Source organism: Lonchura striata, chromosome 14, assembly GCF_046129695.1.
Source record: "Lonchura striata isolate bLonStr1 chromosome 14, bLonStr1.mat, whole genome shotgun sequence".
In the NCBI taxonomy this organism is placed as follows: Eukaryota; Metazoa; Chordata; class Aves; order Passeriformes; family Estrildidae; genus Lonchura; species Lonchura striata.
In genome coordinates this window covers 18629980-18649073 of record NC_134616.1, presented here as the reverse complement: position 1 = coordinate 18649073, position 19094 = coordinate 18629980, and the positions used below count along the sequence as shown (strand labels likewise).

General features: G+C 56.3%; 2 protein-coding genes across 6 annotated transcripts; one reads left to right on the top strand and one right to left on the bottom strand.

The window, feature by feature from the left end:
- Positions 1–1358: 1358 nt before the first annotated feature.
- Positions 1359–8578, top strand: PLP1 (proteolipid protein 1). 2 transcript variants are annotated; one of them, XM_021534490.2, is made up of 7 exons: positions 1359–1499; positions 3880–4066; positions 4510–4666; positions 5577–5745; positions 5948–6021; positions 6129–6194; positions 6584–8578. In XM_021534490.2, exons 1-7 carry the CDS (start codon positions 1496–1498, stop codon positions 6653–6655), a joined length of 729 nt encoding a protein of 242 aa, XP_021390165.1. In that variant the 5' UTR covers positions 1359–1495; the 3' UTR covers positions 6656–8578. The 2 variants fall into 2 exon arrangements, with proteins under 2 accessions (XP_021390165.1, XP_021390164.1); XM_021534489.2 differs by having other exon boundaries at positions 4510–4771.
- A 4516-nt stretch (positions 8579–13094) lies between these two features.
- Positions 13095–18768, bottom strand: RAB9B (RAB9B, member RAS oncogene family). 4 transcript variants are annotated; one of them, XM_021534486.2, is made up of 3 exons: positions 18703–18768; positions 17169–17221; positions 13095–16377 (listed from the first exon to the last, which is right to left on the bottom strand). In XM_021534486.2, exon 3 carries the CDS (start codon positions 16301–16303, stop codon positions 15698–15700), a length of 606 nt encoding a protein of 201 aa, XP_021390161.1. In that variant the 5' UTR covers positions 16304–16377; positions 17169–17221; positions 18703–18768; the 3' UTR covers positions 13095–15697. The 4 variants fall into 4 exon arrangements, 3 of the variants coding, with proteins under 3 accessions (XP_021390161.1, XP_021390160.1, XP_021390163.1); XM_021534485.2 differs by having other exon boundaries at positions 13095–16338; XR_013340807.1 differs by lacking the exon at positions 13095–16377 and adding an exon at positions 16393–16564.
- Positions 18769–19094: the final 326 nt, after the last annotated feature.

The window sequence follows — 19094 nt, the reverse complement described above, 5'->3', positions numbered from 1 at the left end:
CCCTTTCTGTGGGAATCACAGTCCCTCTTAACTGCTCACCTTGTGCCCAATGAGGTAAAAGTTTCCACTTTCCTCCAGAGTGGTCAGAAATGGCAGAGTCAGCAAGCCTGGAATTTCTGTGGAAGCAAAAAGAGGGGCTGGTATGTTTTTGCCCCATGCCATATTTTATTATTTTCCTGTTATGTTGCAGTTTTATTTAAGCGGGATTTTTTGTGTAATACTTTTTCCTCCTGGTGGCTGGGGGTCCTTCTGGGCTTTCCTGGGATGCAGGCAGGGCTCTGCTGGTTTCCAGTGGCTGGAGGGGATCATGGGCAGGTGACATCGCTGCCAGGCCACCTGGCTGCCACCTTGGGAGCTAAGGGAGTTACCACAGTGGTGGCAGAGGTTCCCCCTGCTCCCATTCCACATCTGGCTGAGGACACCAGGCAGCCCCTCTGCCACCCTGCCTTGCAGAGGGAAACTGAGGCAGGGAGGGGTTCTGTGGGGCCAGGAGCTGCTCCCTGCTGATGTAGGGTGCAGCAAAGCCCTGGCAGCATTTGCACAGATGCCCAAGTGGGGTTTGCCCCCAGCCCATCTGTGGGCAAGCCAAGGTTTTTGGGTTTTTGGGGAAGAGGCAGGGTCCCCACAGGGTCACAGCCCACCAGTGTCCCCGAGCCCAGGGACAGCCAGGCCCTGCCACCTCGCTGCCTGGCACAAAGTGGGGCATTGAGGGACACAGCAGGGCTTTGTGTGCCCTGTGCCTGCCGGGAAGGGGCCGGTTGCCCTCTGCAGGCTCCCTTGGCCCTGTGCTGCCTCCACAGCTGCAGGGGACCAGGGCCACCCATGGGAACCGTGGCACCCACGGGACATGGGGCGCCCAGGGGATCAGGTCCCAGCCCTGAGGCTGTGGGGACCCACGAGTGTCCCCAGCAGAATGTCACTGCCCCATGGGGTCACGGGGCCGGGGAAAGTAGCTGCAAGATTCCCACCAAAAGGGGAAAAGGTTCCCCTTGGAGCCCCCAGAGCCGAAAGCAGGTCCCTGGGATGGGGAGCCCCTCTTCCCTGCTGCCAGGTGCTGGGAGTCAGGGAGGTGACAGGGGCACAGCACTGCTGTCCCACAGGGCCGGGCTCACACACTGCCTCAGTGGGCAGCTTGGACAAACACAGCCTGGTGGGGCTGGGGGATGTCCCCAGAGCCACCAGTGATGGGGGACAACCCCTCCCCTGCCCCCAGCCTGCTCTCTTGCTTTGGCAGAAGCCTTTTCCCCCGGAGCCCGAGCGGGGCCATTGGCAGCACCCAGGAGCTGGCAGCCAAGGGGTGCTGGGGGGGCCGGGGAGGGCGGGCCCGCTGCTTTAAGGGGGGTGGCTGTCACTCACAGAGCCCTTTTCTTTGCTGGAGAGCCGGGCAGGCACCCAGAGGGGAAGCCAGGGCGTGGGACCGCCTGGCAGGGAGGGCTCCGCGCACAGCGCCGAAGCAGCAGAGCCGCGGCCGCGGGAGCTGACCGAGTCCAGCACCATGGGTGAGTATGAGGCGAGGCTGGGGGCCAGCTGCAGAGCTGTTGCTGCTGTCTCTGGGGGCCTCATCCCAGAGCAGAGCCCACTGGAGCTCCCCTCTGGCACCGGTGAGCTCCTGGTGAGCCCGGTGTGCCCGTGCCGTGGGCGCTGCCGAGGGAGGATGCCCTGGCACGGCAAGGATGATGTTTTCTTTCCCAAGGCAGTTTTCTGTCCGTGCGCTCATGTGCTGTGTGTGGGGGCAGATGCCATCCTCACAGCCTGTCCCACCCCAGCCCTCACCACATGGACTGGAGCGGTGAGAGCTCCTCCTGGGGCTGGAGGAGCTGCGAGGTCCAGGCATGGCACTGAGCCTGTCACGGCTCGTGCCACTTGGATGCCAGCAGCCTTGGGAAAACGGAGGCACACCCCGTGCCTCGGTTTCCCTACTGATAAAGCAGAGCTAATACTCACCAGTGAACCCCTGGGGTATTGGGGTTCCTGGGGGTGCTCTGTTCCCAGGGGTGCCTTGTTCTGCCGGCCCCCTGCCACCTCCTCCTGTCTGCAGCACGTTGTTTGGTGCTGGCAGCAGCAGAGCCTGGGTACAAGGCCCAGGATTGTGAGGCACAAGGGATCTTTCTCCCCTCCTTTCCCCTCCCCAGCCTTCCCCCCTGCAGCTTCCCAAAGCAGAGGGGCTGTGGCAGGGAGCCTGCTGGGCCCTGTTGCATCCCGGGACTCACAGTCCCCTGGGAATGGAGCTCTCACTGCCCCTGAGTGGGCACCTCCCTGCCTTATCCCAGGTGGCCAAAAATCAAACCAGAAAAGGCAAGTTTGGCCCAGCGAGGGGCCAGACCCTGCGGGACCCAGTGAGGTTGGGAGCAGCACTGGGCAGGAGGAACGAGGCCCCCCTGGATCTGCTGGTCCAAGGCAAACAAGAGGGAGGGGTCTCAGCACTCCCCATAGCGCTGCCTTTGTTCCCTGTTTGCTCTTGGCGTGGGGCAGCCACTGGGCTGGCAGTGCCAGGACAATCCCCCATTGTCCTCGGTGCCACTGCGCAACCTTGCTCCCAGTGGGGAGGGCAGAGCTGGCCCGGACCCTACGGCTTTCTTGTCCTCTTGGGGAGGAGATAAGCACTGTGGGGTTTGTGGAGGGAGCGTGGGTTTGGTGTGGGTGCCTTTCTGCCATTCAAGGAAGAAATTCTATGCCCAGATGGGATGTGCCCAGGCAGCCACTGTGCCCTGGGCAGTGGGCTGCCAGAGCCCACGATGGGCAGCAGCTTCCCCAGGTGTCACACAGACAGGGCAGCAGCTTGTCCCAGCTTAGCTGGAGCCAAATGCTGGTGGGTGCAAACCCAGATGGCTGTCTGCCCCCAAAGCAGGCAGGACAGCAACTGGCTGGGCACCTCCAAACCCAGCCCACTGGGAAACTGAGCCCATGTTAGAAACTGGCTGGGCACCTCCAAACCCAGCCCACTGGGAAACTGAGCCCGTGTTAGAAACTGGCTGGGCACCTCCAAACCCAGCCCACTGGGAAACTGAGCCCGTGTTAGAAACTGGCTGGGCACCTCCAAACCCAGCCCACTGGGAAACTGAGCCAACACTCCTGCACGTTAGAGCCCCAACGTGCAGAAGGAGCAGGTGCCCATGGCCTCACTGCTGAAAAAATCCAGCATTTAGGCACTCCAAACAGCACACCGCTGTGTGTCCTTGCTTTCCCTGCCCTCACGCTGGTCCTGGAGGACTGAACCTATTACACAAGTGCTGTCATTTGTGGAACTAGCACGGCTCCTTCCTACAAGCACGTCTGCCTATGTAAAGGGGTGGCTGCAGCCCGAGCTGCCTGCAGGGTGCCAGGCAAGGGACGAGTGCTCAGGGTGCCACCTGGAAGTCCAGAGTGCTCAGGGCGTGTTCTGGCTCCTACTGTGCTGCCCCAAGCAGGGCCACCTTGCTGGATCTTCCCTGGGCTTTGTCTCTGTGGAGGTGCTGGGTTCCCCTCCATCTTCGATGGCAAAACAGAACTGCAGGCAGCTGGCATGGCCGCTGTGGTGGCAGTGGGGAGCCCATTAGCAGCTTGTTTGCCAGGTCCCACTGGCATTACGCTACATCACGCTCTATTTCCATCTGTTTGTCATGGGTCAGCATGGCTGGCTCCTCACAGCCCCTGTGCCCCACACTGCCACTATCCCTGGGCACCCTTCGGTGGGCTCCTGAGCTGCTTAGAGAGCTCTCAGAGGAGCTGCTGGGTTTGACTCTACAGCACTGCAATGGGTCATTGCTGGGGTTTTCTTTCAACCTGTTTCCCCCCTCCTGCCAGGCACCTTTCTCCCGCTGCGCTCGTGCTCCTGAGCTGCAGGCTCCAAGCAATCCTTGTCCCAGCAGTCCTGTCCCACCTCACCTCTTTTCTCCATAGGTTTACTCGAGTGCTGTGCCAGATGTCTCATTGGGGCACCCTTTGCTTCCTTGGTTGCCACTGGCCTGTGTTTCTTTGGGGTAGCGCTGTTTTGTGGCTGTGGGCACGAAGCCCTCACAGGCACAGAGCAGCTCATCGAGACCTACTTCTCCAAAAACTACCAGGACTATGAGTTTCTCATCGATGTGTAAGTACCCCTTGCACCGGGGCCCCTCACAGCTTTGTCCCGCTCTGTGCCAGGCTGAAGTGTCTGGCTGGGCTGGCCAGGGCCAGGTTCTCACCCAGGCGCCAGGGAGACCCCAAGCTGCCTTTGCCCATGGCTCCATGGCAGGGTCCAAGTGGCCACTTGTTTTATTTCACACCAGTTTTTATCTGAACCTTGCTAGGTGTCCTGGGTAGAGCTGGACCTCTGCACTGGGCAGGTATGGAGGATGTGGGGGTGTCATTGGCAGCCTTGCTCACCACGGCTTTGCCCCAGCTTGCTCCTCTTGTGGCTTCACCCTCTGTTTTGGTCCCCCTGGGGCAGCGTGGGGAGCGGAAGGGGCAGCGGCCAGGCTGCCACACACAGGGCTGAGCTCTCCGGCGGCGCCCCAGCACCTGAGCACCCCTGCCCACTCCTCTTCCCCACAGCATCCACGGTTTTCAGTATTTCATCTATGGCACAGCTGCCTTCTTCTTCCTCTACGGAGCCCTGCTGCTGGCCGAAGGCTTCTACACCACCGGTGCCGTCCGGCAAATCTTTGGGGACTACAGGACCACCATCTGCGGCAAGGGCCTGAGTGCAACGGTAACTGGGGGCCCGAAAGGGAGGGGAGCGCGAGGCCCCCAGCGAGCTCACTCGTGGCAGCGGGTGTGTCATTGTTTGGGAAAGTGGCTAGGACATCCTGACAAGGTGATCTTAACCGGGGTTTGGCACCCCTTCGCGCGCCCCAGCGGGTTCACCGCGCCCGGTGCGGCCAAAGGGCAGGAGACTGCGGCCGGCCGGGTTTTGGGATACCCCAAAGGGAAGCACAGCCCTGCTGTCCTCCCCCAGGATTGCCGTGTTTCCTGGGGACAAAAGCAGCACAAATGGCTATGTTTAATGAAAGTACTTCATGTTTAAACATAGGCAGGGAGAATCCAAGCACCCCTGCAGTGCTGGCAGCTCAAAGCCCTGTGGCACCTGGTACTCCTGGGGTCGTCTGCTCCAGTGTGCTTGAGAACCATGACAAAGTGCTGGCAAAGGGATCCTGTGGCCTGGGGGAGCAGAGGGACACGGCTGTGGTTCCCTTGGGGGCTGGTTGGGATGGAACCATGGAGGGAGGGCAGGAGAGCCACGGTGACACGCCAAGGCAGCTTTTGTAGCTGCCCTCCCGCAGAGACCAAACCCTGCTTGGCCGTGGGCACAGTTACCCCTCCCCAAAAGGTGGCAGCCATCCTGCTGCTGCCAGTCACCCCCACACACACAGCCGGGCATGAATTTGGGACTGGCGCTGCTCCTGTGAGCGGCAGGAGCCCCCAGCTTGGGCTGCTGTCCTGTGCTGCCTGCCGGGGGACACGCTGGGTCTGGCAGGTGGTGCAGAGCTGGGTGCAGGCAGCATCGCAGTGCCCCACCTGCCCCACGCCCTCCCCTGCCTGGGGAACCTCGCGCTCCCCTGTCCACAGCCTCGGCCACTTGGTAACCACGGCTGTGCCCGGCTTTGTCCTGCCCCTTGCAGTTTGTGGGCATTACCTACGTCCTGACCATCATCTGGCTCCTGGTGTTCGCCTGCTCCGCGGTGCCCGTCTACATCTATTTTAACACTTGGACCACCTGCCAGTCCATTGGCAACCCCACCAAGACCTCGGCCAGCATTGGCACCCTGTGTGCGGATGCCAGGATGTACGGTGAGTGCCGGGTTCACCACCCAGGAGCCAGGGCTCAGGGCAGAGGAGAGGGGATGGAGGGCAGAGCCCAGGCACGTTGGGTGGGATAAAGCAGGGCAGGTACTGAAGAGCCCTGAAATGCTGGGGGGTGTGTGACAGGTGGCTGAGCAAGGGAGTCAGCTGTCAGCCACATCCCACTCACCTGGCTCCCACATCTCCACAGGTGTCCTGCCCTGGAATGCTTTCCCTGGCAAGGTGTGTGGCTCCAACCTGCTCTCCATCTGCAAGACCAGCGAGGTGAGACCTGCTACCTCATGTGTGCTCCCCTCAATGGGACGCCTGGGCTCTGGCCTCCCCAGGCAGCACAAGGGACCCCATGAGCTCACCCTCCTCTTCCCTTGCAGTTCCAGATGACTTTCCACCTCTTCATCGCAGCCTTCGTGGGGGCAGCTGCCACGCTGGTCTCACTGGTGAGTCAGTGCTCCCCCTGCCCAGCCGTTCTTCTCCGCCTGGCAAAGATGTGGGGGAAAAGGACAGCGAAGGTGGTGGGCATGGATGGGACAGAGCCTGTGCTCGTGTCGTTTTCTGGCACGTAAGTGCAGATGGTGAATCCAGGCCATAACGTTGAGGTGGCTGCAGGAGGGGATCTGGAGAGCCTTTAGCAGACCTCCAGGGAGAGGTCCTGCTGCCAAGCACTGAGTGCCCTGCCTTTCCCCTGCCTTTCCCCAGCTCTCCTCTCGCTTACACCAGTGACACAGCGCTGCGGGGCCCAGCGGGGCTGCGGGGCTCTCCGGGGCACTGCTCTCTGGGGGTGTGGGGCTGGGGGCTGCCCCCTCGCTCACTCTCCTCCCACCCACAGGTCACCTTCATCATCGCCACCACCTACAACTTCGCAGTCCTCAGGCTGATGGGCCGAGGCACCAAGTTCTAGCCCACGGGGCGGAGCGCAGCCAGACCAAATGCCCTTCTTTTGTCTAACCCCGAGGCTTTAACACTGCAGCCACCTGACACCAGGTCTCCTGCGTTAACTCTGCCTTCGCTGATGACTCCCCTCCTCTTCCTCCCTCGCATCCATTGTGCTGAGCGTGACCAGGAAGGAGAGCTTCCCACCAATGGACACCTCTTCATGCACTTTTCTCTCGCTGCTCATCCGTAACCGGTTCGCTCTAGAGCCAAGCCCATCAAAACCAGCCAGAGAAGAGGAGGGACTTTCTCCGGTGTCCCAATGTTGACTAGGGATGAGCAAAAGCCTTCAAGTTCCTGGGAGGAAGAAATCCATGTAGGTTGCTCCATGAATAGCAAGAGGCTACCTAGAGAGAAAAGGAAGTTGGCCCAGTCCTGGTACCATTGCTAAAGACTCTCCTGGAGCTGTCTGCTGTCACCACCCATGGATGGAGAATAAGAGAAGGATTTTTTTCCCTTAGCAGAGAAAGATGAATTTAACCTAAATCACCTGCTGCAGTCACAGCAAAGGGAGTTCAGGGCAAGGATCTTCCCAGTGTGGAGAAGAGAGTGCTGATCCCAATGCTGATAAAGCCCTAACCCAGCTGCCCCTATTAAAGCCTAAAGGAGTTTGGTGTCGCTGTAGACAAGGGGGACTCTTGGCTTTACCCTCCAGGCAGCAGAGAGGCAGCAAATAGGTTTGACTGAGGAGGGACACCTCTGCATCAAGCCCTGGGAGTGTAAAGCCAGAGCCATCCCTCCGTAGGCAGGGGATAACCCTCAGGACCGCGTGCCTTGCCTGCCCTGCCAGTGCCCTTCACAATGGTGCTCTTCTCTGGGGTGACGTCTGCTTCTCTAACCTCCTCTGTGCCAGAGAGCTCGGCTGGCTTCTCCCCCTTGTCAAATGTAACCGCCCCTCCTTCTGTCCCCCTCGTCCCCTCACTTTTTTCCTGCCAGTCAGGACAGCTGCCTTGTGCCTGCCCGGGTGGGAGTGACTGGCAGCATCTCGCTTCCAGGTGAACCCATGAAGGAATTGAGGAGGAAAGGAAAGGTGGCGGTTTTGGGGTCATGGGTTGCAAACACAGCCCGTCTCTGCAATCCAGATCCTTCCTGGTGCCAGTCTTTTCCCATGGAAAGGGGTAGGGGGGAAAGGGGTTGGGTGGAGACCTCTCCTCCATGACTGTTCTCCAGCTGGAGGAAAGCCCTCTGGCTGGGTAGCATGGATCTTTGGAAAACCAGACCTGCAGAAGTGCTGTTTCCAGTCCTCCCTGACAACTGGTGATTTTTGTTCTCCCTGCCTCTCTCCTTAGCACTAATCTTTGTGTTTATTTATTGGAGAAACTAATTTCAGTGGCAGACTGCAGCTCCATCTTGCATGGTTTTTTTTTTTTTTTCCATGTCTGTATTGTTGTTATATATATTTTTAAGTGCTAGTTTCAGCAGGGGCAAGGATAAGGAGGCAGATCTGCTGAGCAGTGCATTTGAAGGATCCTTGCTGCCGGGAATGCTGAAATAGGTTGGCCAGGCTACCAACGCACAGGGGATGGGGAGGGGGGAGACGCCAGGAGGGGTGGCAGGGTGGGGAGAAACCAGTCAAGATCTGGAAATTCACATCAATGCTATCTCTCTTGGGGGTTTGCTGGGGTTTTTTTTCATATCCATTTAACAAAAAATAACCAGGTCTTTCTTCCTACCCTTGCCCCAGACCCCACACACGCACACACACAAACACACACACATACACATGCAAAAAGAGTTAATCAACTGAAAGTGTTTCCTTCATTTCTGATCTAGAATTTCAACTTTTTAACCAGCAATAAAAAGGAGCAAGTTTTTAAAAGACTTATCTTACAGGATGTATTTTATAAAAATTAAAGAAAATACATTAAAATTAAGAACATTCTGAACAAGATGTATGTCTGCCTGTCCATTTGTTGTGCTGGCTTTCCCACCTCCCGCCCCCACAAGAAAAGAAAGGGGAGGCTCTCCAGAGAAAGGAAGGCTGCAGAGGAGGTCTCAGAGGAGCAATACTTGCTGACCCATGTGTGGGCCAGTAGCCCCTGCAGGGCTCTGCCCACTCCAGCCACAATGTTCATAACTCTGACTTCAAAACCATTTTTCCCAGCTGGCGGGGGGCCCCTTAAAACCTCTTATTTATCTTCCAGCAACCCTGAGGAAAGCTGGGGTCTTGTAGCAGCTGCTTTCTTGTGTTTGGTACTGCTGCTGCCCTTTTAACACTCAGCCCACGTGCTGACAGCCTCTGCTATGTCTCCTCATGTAGCACAATAAAACCACAACAAAACTAACAGGACATCTCAAGCCAAGCTGGCTGGCACTAAGGCAGCATGTGTGGGATGAACATGTCCAGAGCCATGCAGAGTGGGCGATTGTCTCACTTGCAGAGAGCCCTGTGTGGAAAAGGATGGTCTTGTTTAGGCACAGAGGCACACTGGACTGTCACAGAGCCCTACATGTCCTGTCTGTGGCTCCACGGTGCCATTTGCTGCAGGATTGTTAACTGTGTGCATGGTGCTGGTGTGTGGGAGGGCATTGGCTACTGCTGTTCTGTCCCAGAAACCTGAGGTCCATCTTTCCACAGCAGCTGCTCAAAAATTATTGATTCAAATGTTGTTTCTCTTGGAAATTTCCCCAGGAGCTGTGCTTAAGGGTCTCCAGGGAGTGAGGTCACAGAGGGATGCTCCCAGCCCCATGGGTCTGTCCAAAAATGCAGATTTCAGGCATAGCCACATGCCCAGAAGTGGCAGGGTAGGACCTTCACTACTCTTCCTAAATGGCACTCTAGCCCAAATCCCACTCCCCCCGCTCTTCCCTGCTTCAGCCCCCTCCAAACAGGCAGCAAAATTGCCCATGCAGCCTGGCCATGGAAGGTTTAGCTCATGCACTGCTGCTGCCCCAGCTCAGTGGCACAGCCCAGCCTTGCCCTGGCTGACAGAAACCCATGGGGCTACAGCCAGCATCAACGGGGCCCTTTGTTCCCTGCGTTCCCAGATGCCATCACCCTCCTCTCCCCGTGCTGAAAGGGTCCTGTGTGTGCACAATCAGCCGCTGGGCAGGAGCGAGCTGGGGAACAAAACACCATCTCTTTCCCCAGGCAGAGGCTGCTGCCCCCCCGGCCGGGCTGCGGGCTGGGGACAGCAAGGGCGAGGTGGTGTGTGAGAGCGGCCAGCGAGGCCAGGGTGCTGGGCAAGGCCCAGGGCCAAAGGACACATGTGGCTTCATCAGGTGTGCCCTTGGCCATGCCCCACTGTCACTCCACCTCGGGACATGGGACCTGCCCTCAGAGCTCCTTTCCTGGGCACCCAGCGCCCTCCAGGAGCTGGCCGAGAAAAGACAGGGAATAAACTGTGCCTCATACCAAACCCCATCTCTGCAAACCACCCCATCAGGAGAGCTCCAAGCAGGGCACCCAGTGCAATCGCCTGTTTTCCCTTGTCTAGCGGCTAAAATGTGTCTGTACTTTGCTCCTACAAAGGCTGGATCAGAGAAAGGGACCGTGGAGCAAGTGCCATGGGCTGGCTTGCTGGCAAGAAGGCGAGGCAGGTCCCATCCCTCCATCCTGTGCCCTGCCGCCCCGGGAGCCGGCCCTGTGGGCCTTGGGGAGAGGAAAAGAGAGGGGAGGGGATGGCGGCACCCAGGAGGTGCGGGTGATCACCAAGAGCCCCCAGCTCAGGCAGCCCCCAAGGGCGAAGGGCCGCCGGGCTGGTGGCCGCCTCCGCATCCCCGCTCCTGCGGGCGCACATCCCCGCTCCTGCGGGCGCACATCCCCGTTCCTGCGGGCGCACATCCCCGTTCCTGCGGGCACACATCCCCGGTCCTGCGGGAGCACATCCCCGGTCCTGCGGGCACACATCCCCGCTCCTGCGAGAGCACATCCCCGTTCCTGCGGGAGCACATCCCCGTTCCTGCGGGCGCACATCCCCGCTCCTGCGGGCGCACATCCCCGCTCCTGCGGGCGCACATCCCCGCTCCTGCGGGAGCACATCCCCGCTCCTGCGGGCGCACATCCCCGCTCCTGCGGGAGCACATCCCCGCTCCTGCGGGCGCACATCCCCGCTCCTGCGGCTCCTCCCCGCGGCCGGCGCACGCAGCGGCTCCTCGAGCAGCGAGGCAAGCGGCGGCGGGCCCGGTTCTCCCGCAGCGCTGCCCGGCCCCGGTTAATGGTGCTTCCTGGGGACCATTCCCCTGAGCCTCCGGAACACAGAGAGCCCACCAGGACACACCAAAAACACCACCAAAGGCTCACTTAGCACGGATTCGGACTCAGCCCTGGACAGGCTGTGTAGGATGATGCGCTGGTTTCAGCTAGAGCAGTTTTCTTCACAGCACAGAGCTGTGTTTTGGACAAGCCATGCCTGGCAAGCAGCTCTGCCTGCCAGGGCTGTGGCATGGGTACTGACACCCACCTGCCCTGGCTAAAGTCCTCACCTGCACCTGATCAAGCACCCAGCTACTTTCTCTCCATCTCTGCATAGTCCAGCTCTGCCAGAAACTTCTGTCTAAAGATGAAGAGGGAAAGCCACAGAATCACAGAATGGCCTGGGTTCAAACGGACCTTAACAATCATCCAATTCTGACCTGCCACAGGACAACTTCTACTAGAGCAGGTTGCTCAGAGCTCCATTCTCCCGGGACTTCAACTCTTCCAGGCATGGGGCAGCCACAGCTTCTCCAAGCAACCTGTTCCAGGAGTTCTGTACCTGCACGTGGCCATGTGCATCAGCCCCCAGAGGACCCCAGGAAGGCATGAGGAAAGAGCTGCTGCACCAGCCTGCAAGCACTGGGCCCAGGGGCTACCCTGTCCATCCCCGATTGCTTTTGCATGAGCAATCACCTCAGCAGGCAATCCACCACTTCACAGATCAGCCCAAACTCCCTGTCAGGGGACTCCGACTCACCTGTGGCCTTCAGATAAGCACTGATGGAGCTGTCATCACCTCCCACGTGGGCAGTGCAGAGTGCTCCTTAGTCCAGAGAACACTCCAGTGCCCAAGTGTCAGAGCTGTCCTCAAACCTGTTTGGAATTGGAGCTTGGAGTCAGGTTCAGAGGCTCCTAAAGGGGCATCTTTAACTCTTTATTCATTCTGCTCAACCTCAACTTCACACAAGAATAGGCTGTATCCAGAGATCCCATGAATCTCCTCACAGTTTATTGCCTTAAAGAGCAGACCCAGAGCTGAGGAGTAACTGCACTCAGGGAATGCCCCTGGTCACCAGAGAGCAGCCCCAGGGCATCTGCAGCCACCGGTGCTCCTCAGAGAGTGGCTCTTGAGGAGAATCCAGTTTCCTTAGCCCACCACCAAGCAGTTGCATGGCCTTTCAGGGGCACTACCTGGCCCAGAGCAGCAGAATCCTCAAGAGGGCCGTGGGGGAGAAAGATGAATGGAATCAGGACTCTCTTCACCCCTCCTCCTTTCCAAACACACTGGGATATGCTACAGCATCTGTCCCACGCAGAAGCAGCTCACTGTTTTCCCTCGGAAACACTCCTTTGTCCTCCAGGGATCCATCCTCTCCCCAGCCCATGATGAAACCTCCTGAGCACTCTGCCACAGCTTACAGTGGGAAACGGGAATGAGGCAATGGCCTCTCTATGGCTCCTGCCTCTGCCTGCACTTCCTTACAAACACCTCACACCAGGGGACTCAGCAGTTTCTGGTGCTTTCAGACAGACCCTTCGTGATGTGAGGCAGCCTCACTCAAACCCCACAACACCCCCAGGCCAGATTAATCTCCCACCAGTGTTGACTGTGTCTTCAGCTGCCTTTTGAAATGGCTGAAGTAGCTGGAGGACCCCAGATACTCCAGCCCACGTTTAAAATGCACGGTTTCCAAGGACTTTGAGCCCTACACTGACTCCTGGAATCATGGATAGTGCAAGCAGACCTGGGAGGAAAACAAACTAAAATGTTCTGCCAAAAGAAACAGCAGGCACAGGCTCTGCAACACAGATAAAGTCTCCCAAAATAAGCAGCCATTCTGGCAGGACAGCAAAAGAGAACAGTCCCCATATGCTGATTTCCTTCTCAGCATCCTATGGAAATCATGCCTGGTTAAAACCCCCTGGAGCCCGAGGAACCGGTTCCAAGATCACCGGAAGAATTCACAGGAAAGTACTGGGCTTGCTGCTGAGAGCCCAGGCTGAGAATTTAAGATGTAGTGACAGAAGGAAGCCATGTGGAATATTTCTGTTCTGGAACTGTTTTCTGGTTCTATTGAAAAGACAAAACTGGTCACTGGATTCAGCTGTTGAGTTCTGATCCTTCAGCTCCTGGTCCAGGTAGGTACACAAAGGAATATCCCTCTGATCCCTCAGTGACTGCTCTCTACCAGATGCTGTAACTAATCAGTCCTCAAAACAAAAACTGACTTCAACATCGATAAACCCAGAAGGAAGCCACTTCCCAAACTCACTTGAATACATCCATGTTTTATTTGCTTAAATTAAGGTAGAATCTTGGTTTTACAATTCCAGTTCTGTAGCAATAGCAACAACCGCAGCGGCACGAGGGAACACAGGGGAAGGGATGGCTGTTGGTACTGAACTTGCAACAGAGTTCAAAATCCTGGCTCCTTTGGGAATTGTGCGTTTCGTTTAAAATAAATTAAACAACTGAAATATATTATACTCTACCTTTAAAAAAAGAAAACCCACGTAAGCCTAGTATAACAGAGGGGTTAATATAAAAAAATAAATGATCCAATGTCTGTTAGAAATAAAAGGTGCTGTGTAACACGTGCACAATAAGGCTCTTGAGCTTTAGCTACTAGCATTGACACGCACAGGGTGCTGCAAACAACTGCACATGTGCTTCCTGCACTGTGGCATGCTGGATCTCCACCCTCTTCCACAGGAGGTGCCAGTCCTCACACAGATCCCAGGAGATCCACAGGAAAATGGCAGTTTCACCTGCAGGAAGCCCCCTCAGCAGTGTCACTGGCAGGGCTGGCCAGCACACAGGGGCTTGAGTCTGTCTGACCCTGAGCCCTGCACAAACCAGCTCCAAGGAATGAGCCTGTTCAGGGATGGGAACTGGAACCACAGGTCACAGAGCAGGGGTCCTTGAAGGAAATATCAAGCAGTGCTAATGAAGAAAAATCCAGAGGCCTCAGGAGGTCAGACACAGTTAAATAAACAGTATCAATAACATCCTGAAAAATCTCTCACCTAGAGGCAGAACCTCCTCTTTAAGGGAGCTGCCTAAATAGCATTCACTCCCCATGAACACAACTGTTGAGGCCTGTTTAGAACTTAGATCCCCCTAAAGCATTAACACTCCAGTCCCTTCCACACACGGTTGCCCTGCAGACAAGGGCAAGATCTCGCTGGGTTACCCCAGAAGAAATGAGGAAAAATGCTCATGCTCTGCATTTTCAGAGACTCTGCTGTGATGGGGACGAGCTCACAGGGCAAACTGCCCTGCTCTAAAGCACAGCTTAAGGAAGGGTTGCTTGATTTGAGCTATAAAATTTACCATCCAGCAGCTGATCACAGTGGGAATCACCCGGCAGCCAGTGGATATGTGCTCAGGGCAGGCTCCTACATGCCTGGGGGCAGTCACAGCTTTGGCCAAATGCTTGCATGGGAGGTTGCAGGGCATGAGGTTTGAGCAGCAAAGACAGCAGTCAGCAAGCTCATCTCTGTTACACAGCCAGCCTGGGACTAACACCTAGCAGAGGGCAGGAGATAGGAGCAAAGCCTGGCATCCCTTTTAGAAGGCTCATTGAGCTCCCCATGCCCGTTTTTCAGCCACCTTGAACAGAGAAAGCAGTGCAGCTTTCTCCTCACCAGACTGAACACAGCAGTTAATCGAGCAGACACTTGACCAGCCTATCACAGGAATTACAGATAAAACATTCTGGATTTCCTCTGAGGGATCAAGGGCCAGGCCGATGGCATGGGCTAACTGTGCCTGCAGCACCGTGCCTGACACAACACGTGAATGGTTCCATGCTGCAGCATTCAGATGGGAACATCCATGCTAGAGCAACTGAAGGCATGGCTGTGCCAGCTAATGAGGCACAGGGGTCACTGGTGCCAGACTGTGAGTGGGTTTAACAGCTGACCATGCATGAGGTCCCCAGCCACCTGCACACCTAGGAGACAGCCCACCCACCTGCCATCTGCTCTGCTAGAGCACATCACCTGAACACAGTGATTACTTGTGACACAAACCAGCTGAAGTGTCATACTCCAGTCTCCTGAGTAACCCTTTGACATGACCCAGCGAGCGGCCACATTGGTGTTTTTCACCCAGGGCTTCAAGGCTGAGCTTCCACAAGAGACAAGGAAACATGTATTAAACAACAAGCAGACAGTCTCTCCAACAAATAACACTCACACAAGACACAGAGGTGAGGAAAAAACAGAGCAGAAATAGGCAGCTATGAAGAAACAATACTGTCACATTCAAACACAGGCCCATGTCTCCTTCATATGTTGCTTCAGGTCAGAGCTCTAACAGTTCTCATCACAATTCAGCCTCAGGACACAATACACTTATCCCAAACAACAGACACGCATCTCAGCCACTCCAGTATTTGGCTTTCCTACAGTCACATGGGCCAGAGTCTTAATGACAGGTTTCGTTCTGTATGTTGAGTGGGATTTCCTTTGGCAGTATGGTCATGAGTGGGTCTAATATATTTTTTTATTTCAGGACTAAAATACTTCAGTGTCTAGATGCTCTCAGCTTTTCTCTGGAGGCAGTTCTTGGTACAGAACAAATCCCTATTGTCTTTAGGGAATTTAAAGGACTTTAACTCAGCCCTTTAAACCTGCTAAAACAGGCAGAGATGGAAGCAAGACTATGCTCACATGCTCTGTTAACAGCTCCCTCCTGCAGATACATGCTTTGTGCCTGAAAACTCCAGGCAGGATTCAGATGGTGAGGCTGCAGCTCCCCAGTGAGCAAACCTCTTCTTGTCCTTGTGGCCACTCTCCTCAGAGTGCCCCAGGGCTGCCCAGGTGTGTTTGATCCAGCCGCTGGCTGCTCCGAAGCAGCAGCCACTCTCAACAACAGGAAGAGCCCGACTTGGAGCTGGAGTTCAGGTCAATGGTGTGGCCCAGCATGCAGTGCTCCAGCTGCTCCTCCACTGCCAGCACCTGTCTCACGGCTTCCTCAAAGGCCACCGTCACATTGGTGTCATCCTTGGCACTAGTCTCCAGGTACGGATAGTTACCGTTTTCCATGCACCATGCCCGGGCCTCCTCTGTGCTCACTTGTCTCTCCAGTTTGTCTATCTTGTTGCCCAGGACTACAAATGGGAAGTGTTCAGGGTCCTTCACATCAGCATAATAGATAAACTCCTTCTGCCAGTTACTGAGGTTCTCAAAGCTCTGCCGGTCATCCACGCTGAAGGTCAGCAGGCAGCAGTCTGCTCCCCGGTAAAACGGCGTCCGCAGGCTCTTGAACCTCTCCTGTCCCGCAGTGTCCCAAATCTGGAGGGTCACAAAACGCCCGTCCACCTCCAGGTCCCGGTTCAAGAACTCCACCCCAATCGTGTGGAATGCCTGCGAGTCAAACTTGTTGGTGACGTACCGGTTCATGAGGGAGCTCTTCCCAACTCCACCATCTCCAAGGAGAATAACCTTTAGGAGCAAGGACTTCCCGCTCATTGCAGCAGGATGGAGGGGCAGGGTACCAAGGCAATCTGCAGGGTTCAGAAATAGTACCACTTGACTTGTGGGCTCTGCAGAAGAACAGAATATGGTATTTCCATCCCCATTTCTGAAGTTTTGTATATAGGAAATGATGCCTCTTTTCAGAGACATGGTATCATTCTAATCTCTTTTATGAGAGCGTTTAGAGCTAGGAACTGGACAAACTTGCAGGCACTCAAGTCCTTCACAAGTCCAAATGGATACAGCACAGGACCCCTTTAAGTGCAAGGCAAAAACAACTGTTGAGAGTTTTGTATCAATTACAACACTTTTGGTGAAAACTCTGCATCAGAAAGCTTGTCCAGTTTTTCCAAACACATCACCACTTGGAACATCTCTCAGGGCCTACATCCTGTGAGGCTATCACAGAAACAGCAAAATCACCAGGGGTGGCCATCACCAGCCTTCCTTTCCACTGCACCATCACCAGCTAAATAATTTTCCTCTCTTACTTGCTCTACTGGAAGGATGTAATAGATGTGCAGATCTAATATCAATACAAGTAATTTGTCAAGCCAGTTCTTAATCACCCTGAGGATGCTGACTCACCTTGCCAGCGCAGCTGCGCGTGATCTCCGTGACTCGGAAGGGGTTTCCCAGGCACAGGGACCAGCTGCTCTTTGCTGGCAATGCCTGTCACAGCCCAGTTTGCTTGGACTCAGCTGCAAGTTCATATTGCAACAGCCCAGACACCACAGGTTCCTTACTCAGCACCCTCAAGGCCAAGTGCCAGTGAATGCTCCCCCTCCCAGGAACACTCTGCAGGTTAGGGTAAAGGCCTGACATGGAGTAAGAGGTTTGTTGGGCTGCTGTACTGTACCTGCTCTGTTTCCAGGACTGTCCAGGGAACACCTTCCTCCAGTGAATCAGTCACTAAAAAACAAACATCAGTCAACAAGGTTACCAGAGCTGTCCTCGCTGCCTTTCAGTTTGTGATGCTGACTAAGAATGGAAGGACAACAGCAGAGCTCTAGGAACCTGCACATGCAGTACCAATAGCTGGAGTGAAGCAGCAAGAACAAAGCACTGAGGAGTTTCCCTTGTCCTGAGTGAAATGGAACAGAGCCCATTTCTGGCTAGGGCAGTGCCAGTACAAGGTGCATGCTGAACCCCAGGTAAGAACAGAACAAACTGAAGGAGCTCTGACATGAGAGCACAGGTGTGCAATCTGTGTCTTCCCTCAATCCAGGGGATGATAACAACTGTGATCTGCTTATCCTGCCTACTCACACACCCTGGAATCTGATTTGAGGATTGAACATGCATCTGAATCTACTAACCAGGAAATTGAGCCAGCTGGGAACAACCAGGCATGAAAAGACAAGGAGCTTGCTTACACCTGCTACCAACATTCCTGGGAAGGGTGGATGAGTAGTGCTTCTTAGTGATGACATCTCCAACCCACTGAAGCAGGAGTGTGTGGCACTGCTCAGATCAACACTCCTACTCCTTCCAGGCCAAACCCTGCTTTCTGCCTTAACCTCGGGAGGCTCTGTTCAATCTTGATTCTGCTCTTTTTGCAGCCCTTCCAAACGGTACTTACCACAAAGCAAAAAGCAGAAACTTTTGCTTTAAGAGAGTTTCTGCAGTTTCTGCACTAAAGGCTCACAAATTTCACTTCCCTGCACAGAAACACCTTAAACCAAGCACAGCTGAGCTAACCTGATGGGCTATTTGAGGAGCAGTGTGTGACCCAGTATTTTAAAGCAAAGACCAAAATGCAAATGTCAGAAGATACAAACAGGAACTGCAGCACAGGTCCCCACGGCTTAGGGGAAATCCCACCCTGTGAGCAGGTGAGCTGTTTAATACCCTTGTTTCTTTCCAAACCTTCCTGAGGAGTGTTTAAGACAATCACTGCTACCAAAGCCCCTCCTGGCACAGGCCATCAGCCCCGAGCAGAATGTCTGTTTAGAAATGCTCTGTTAGCAAGTGACTCTTTTAAAAAATGACTAATCGGTTATGTCGGGCTGCTCCAGAGCCTGCAGGACTCGGGAGCAGTACTCAGGTCAGCGCGCTGCCGGCAGCCGTGACACAGCCTTGACATCGCTGTCCCGTTGCGAGCTATTCCGGAGGCTGAACCCCACTGCAGCAGGGCGCCGGCACTGTGCGCAGGTACCAACAGCGGGGTGGGCACGCCGGCTCCGGCTCCCCCCTGCTCCCCAGGCCCCGGCTCGGCGAGACCCTCCAGCGGGTCCCATCCCGCCCCCCGGGAGCGGCCGGGGAGGAGCCGCGGCCAAGGAGCGGCACCCGCGAGGGGCCCCCTCGGCACGGCCCGCGGTGAAGGGGCGGCTCTCCAGCCCCCCATCCGCAGGTGCCCCGGCCGGGGGCGGCGGCGCCGGGCCCGCCCTTACCTGGCCCTCGCCGCCCTCGGCCGCCGCCGCCCGGCCCGCGGGGCGCAGGTGCCGCTCGGCCCCGCGCCTGCGCCGCGCACGCGCCGCCCGCCGGCCGGCAGGGCCCGCCCCCGGCCCTCGCGGTGCCGCGGTCGCTGTCCCGCGTGTCCTCACCGTGCCCCCTCACAGTCCTGCGTGTGCCCCTGTGCCTCCTCATTCCCCTCACAGTCCTGCGTGTGCCCCCTGTGCCTCCTCATTCCCTTCACAGTCCTGCGTGTGCCCCCTGTGCTTCCTCACGCCCCTCACAGTCCTGCGTGTGCCCCCTGTGCCTCCTCATTCCCCTCACAGTCCTGCATGTGCTCCCTGTGCCTCCTCATTCCCCTCACAGTCCTGCATGTCCCCCCTGTGCCTGC

Coding starts and splice junctions, on each gene's coding strand:
- PLP1 (XM_021534489.2), top strand. Junction 4,772..5,576: donor GGCTAGGACATCCTGACAAG/GTGATCTTAACC, acceptor TGCCCCTTGCAG/TTTGTGGGCATTACCTACGT. Junction 5,746..5,947: donor TGCGGATGCCAGGATGTACG/GTGAGTGCCGGG, acceptor ACATCTCCACAG/GTGTCCTGCCCTGGAATGCT.
- RAB9B (XM_021534486.2), bottom strand. CDS start 16,303: ATGAGCGGGAAGTCCTTGCTCCTAAAGGTTATTCTCCTTGGAGATGGT.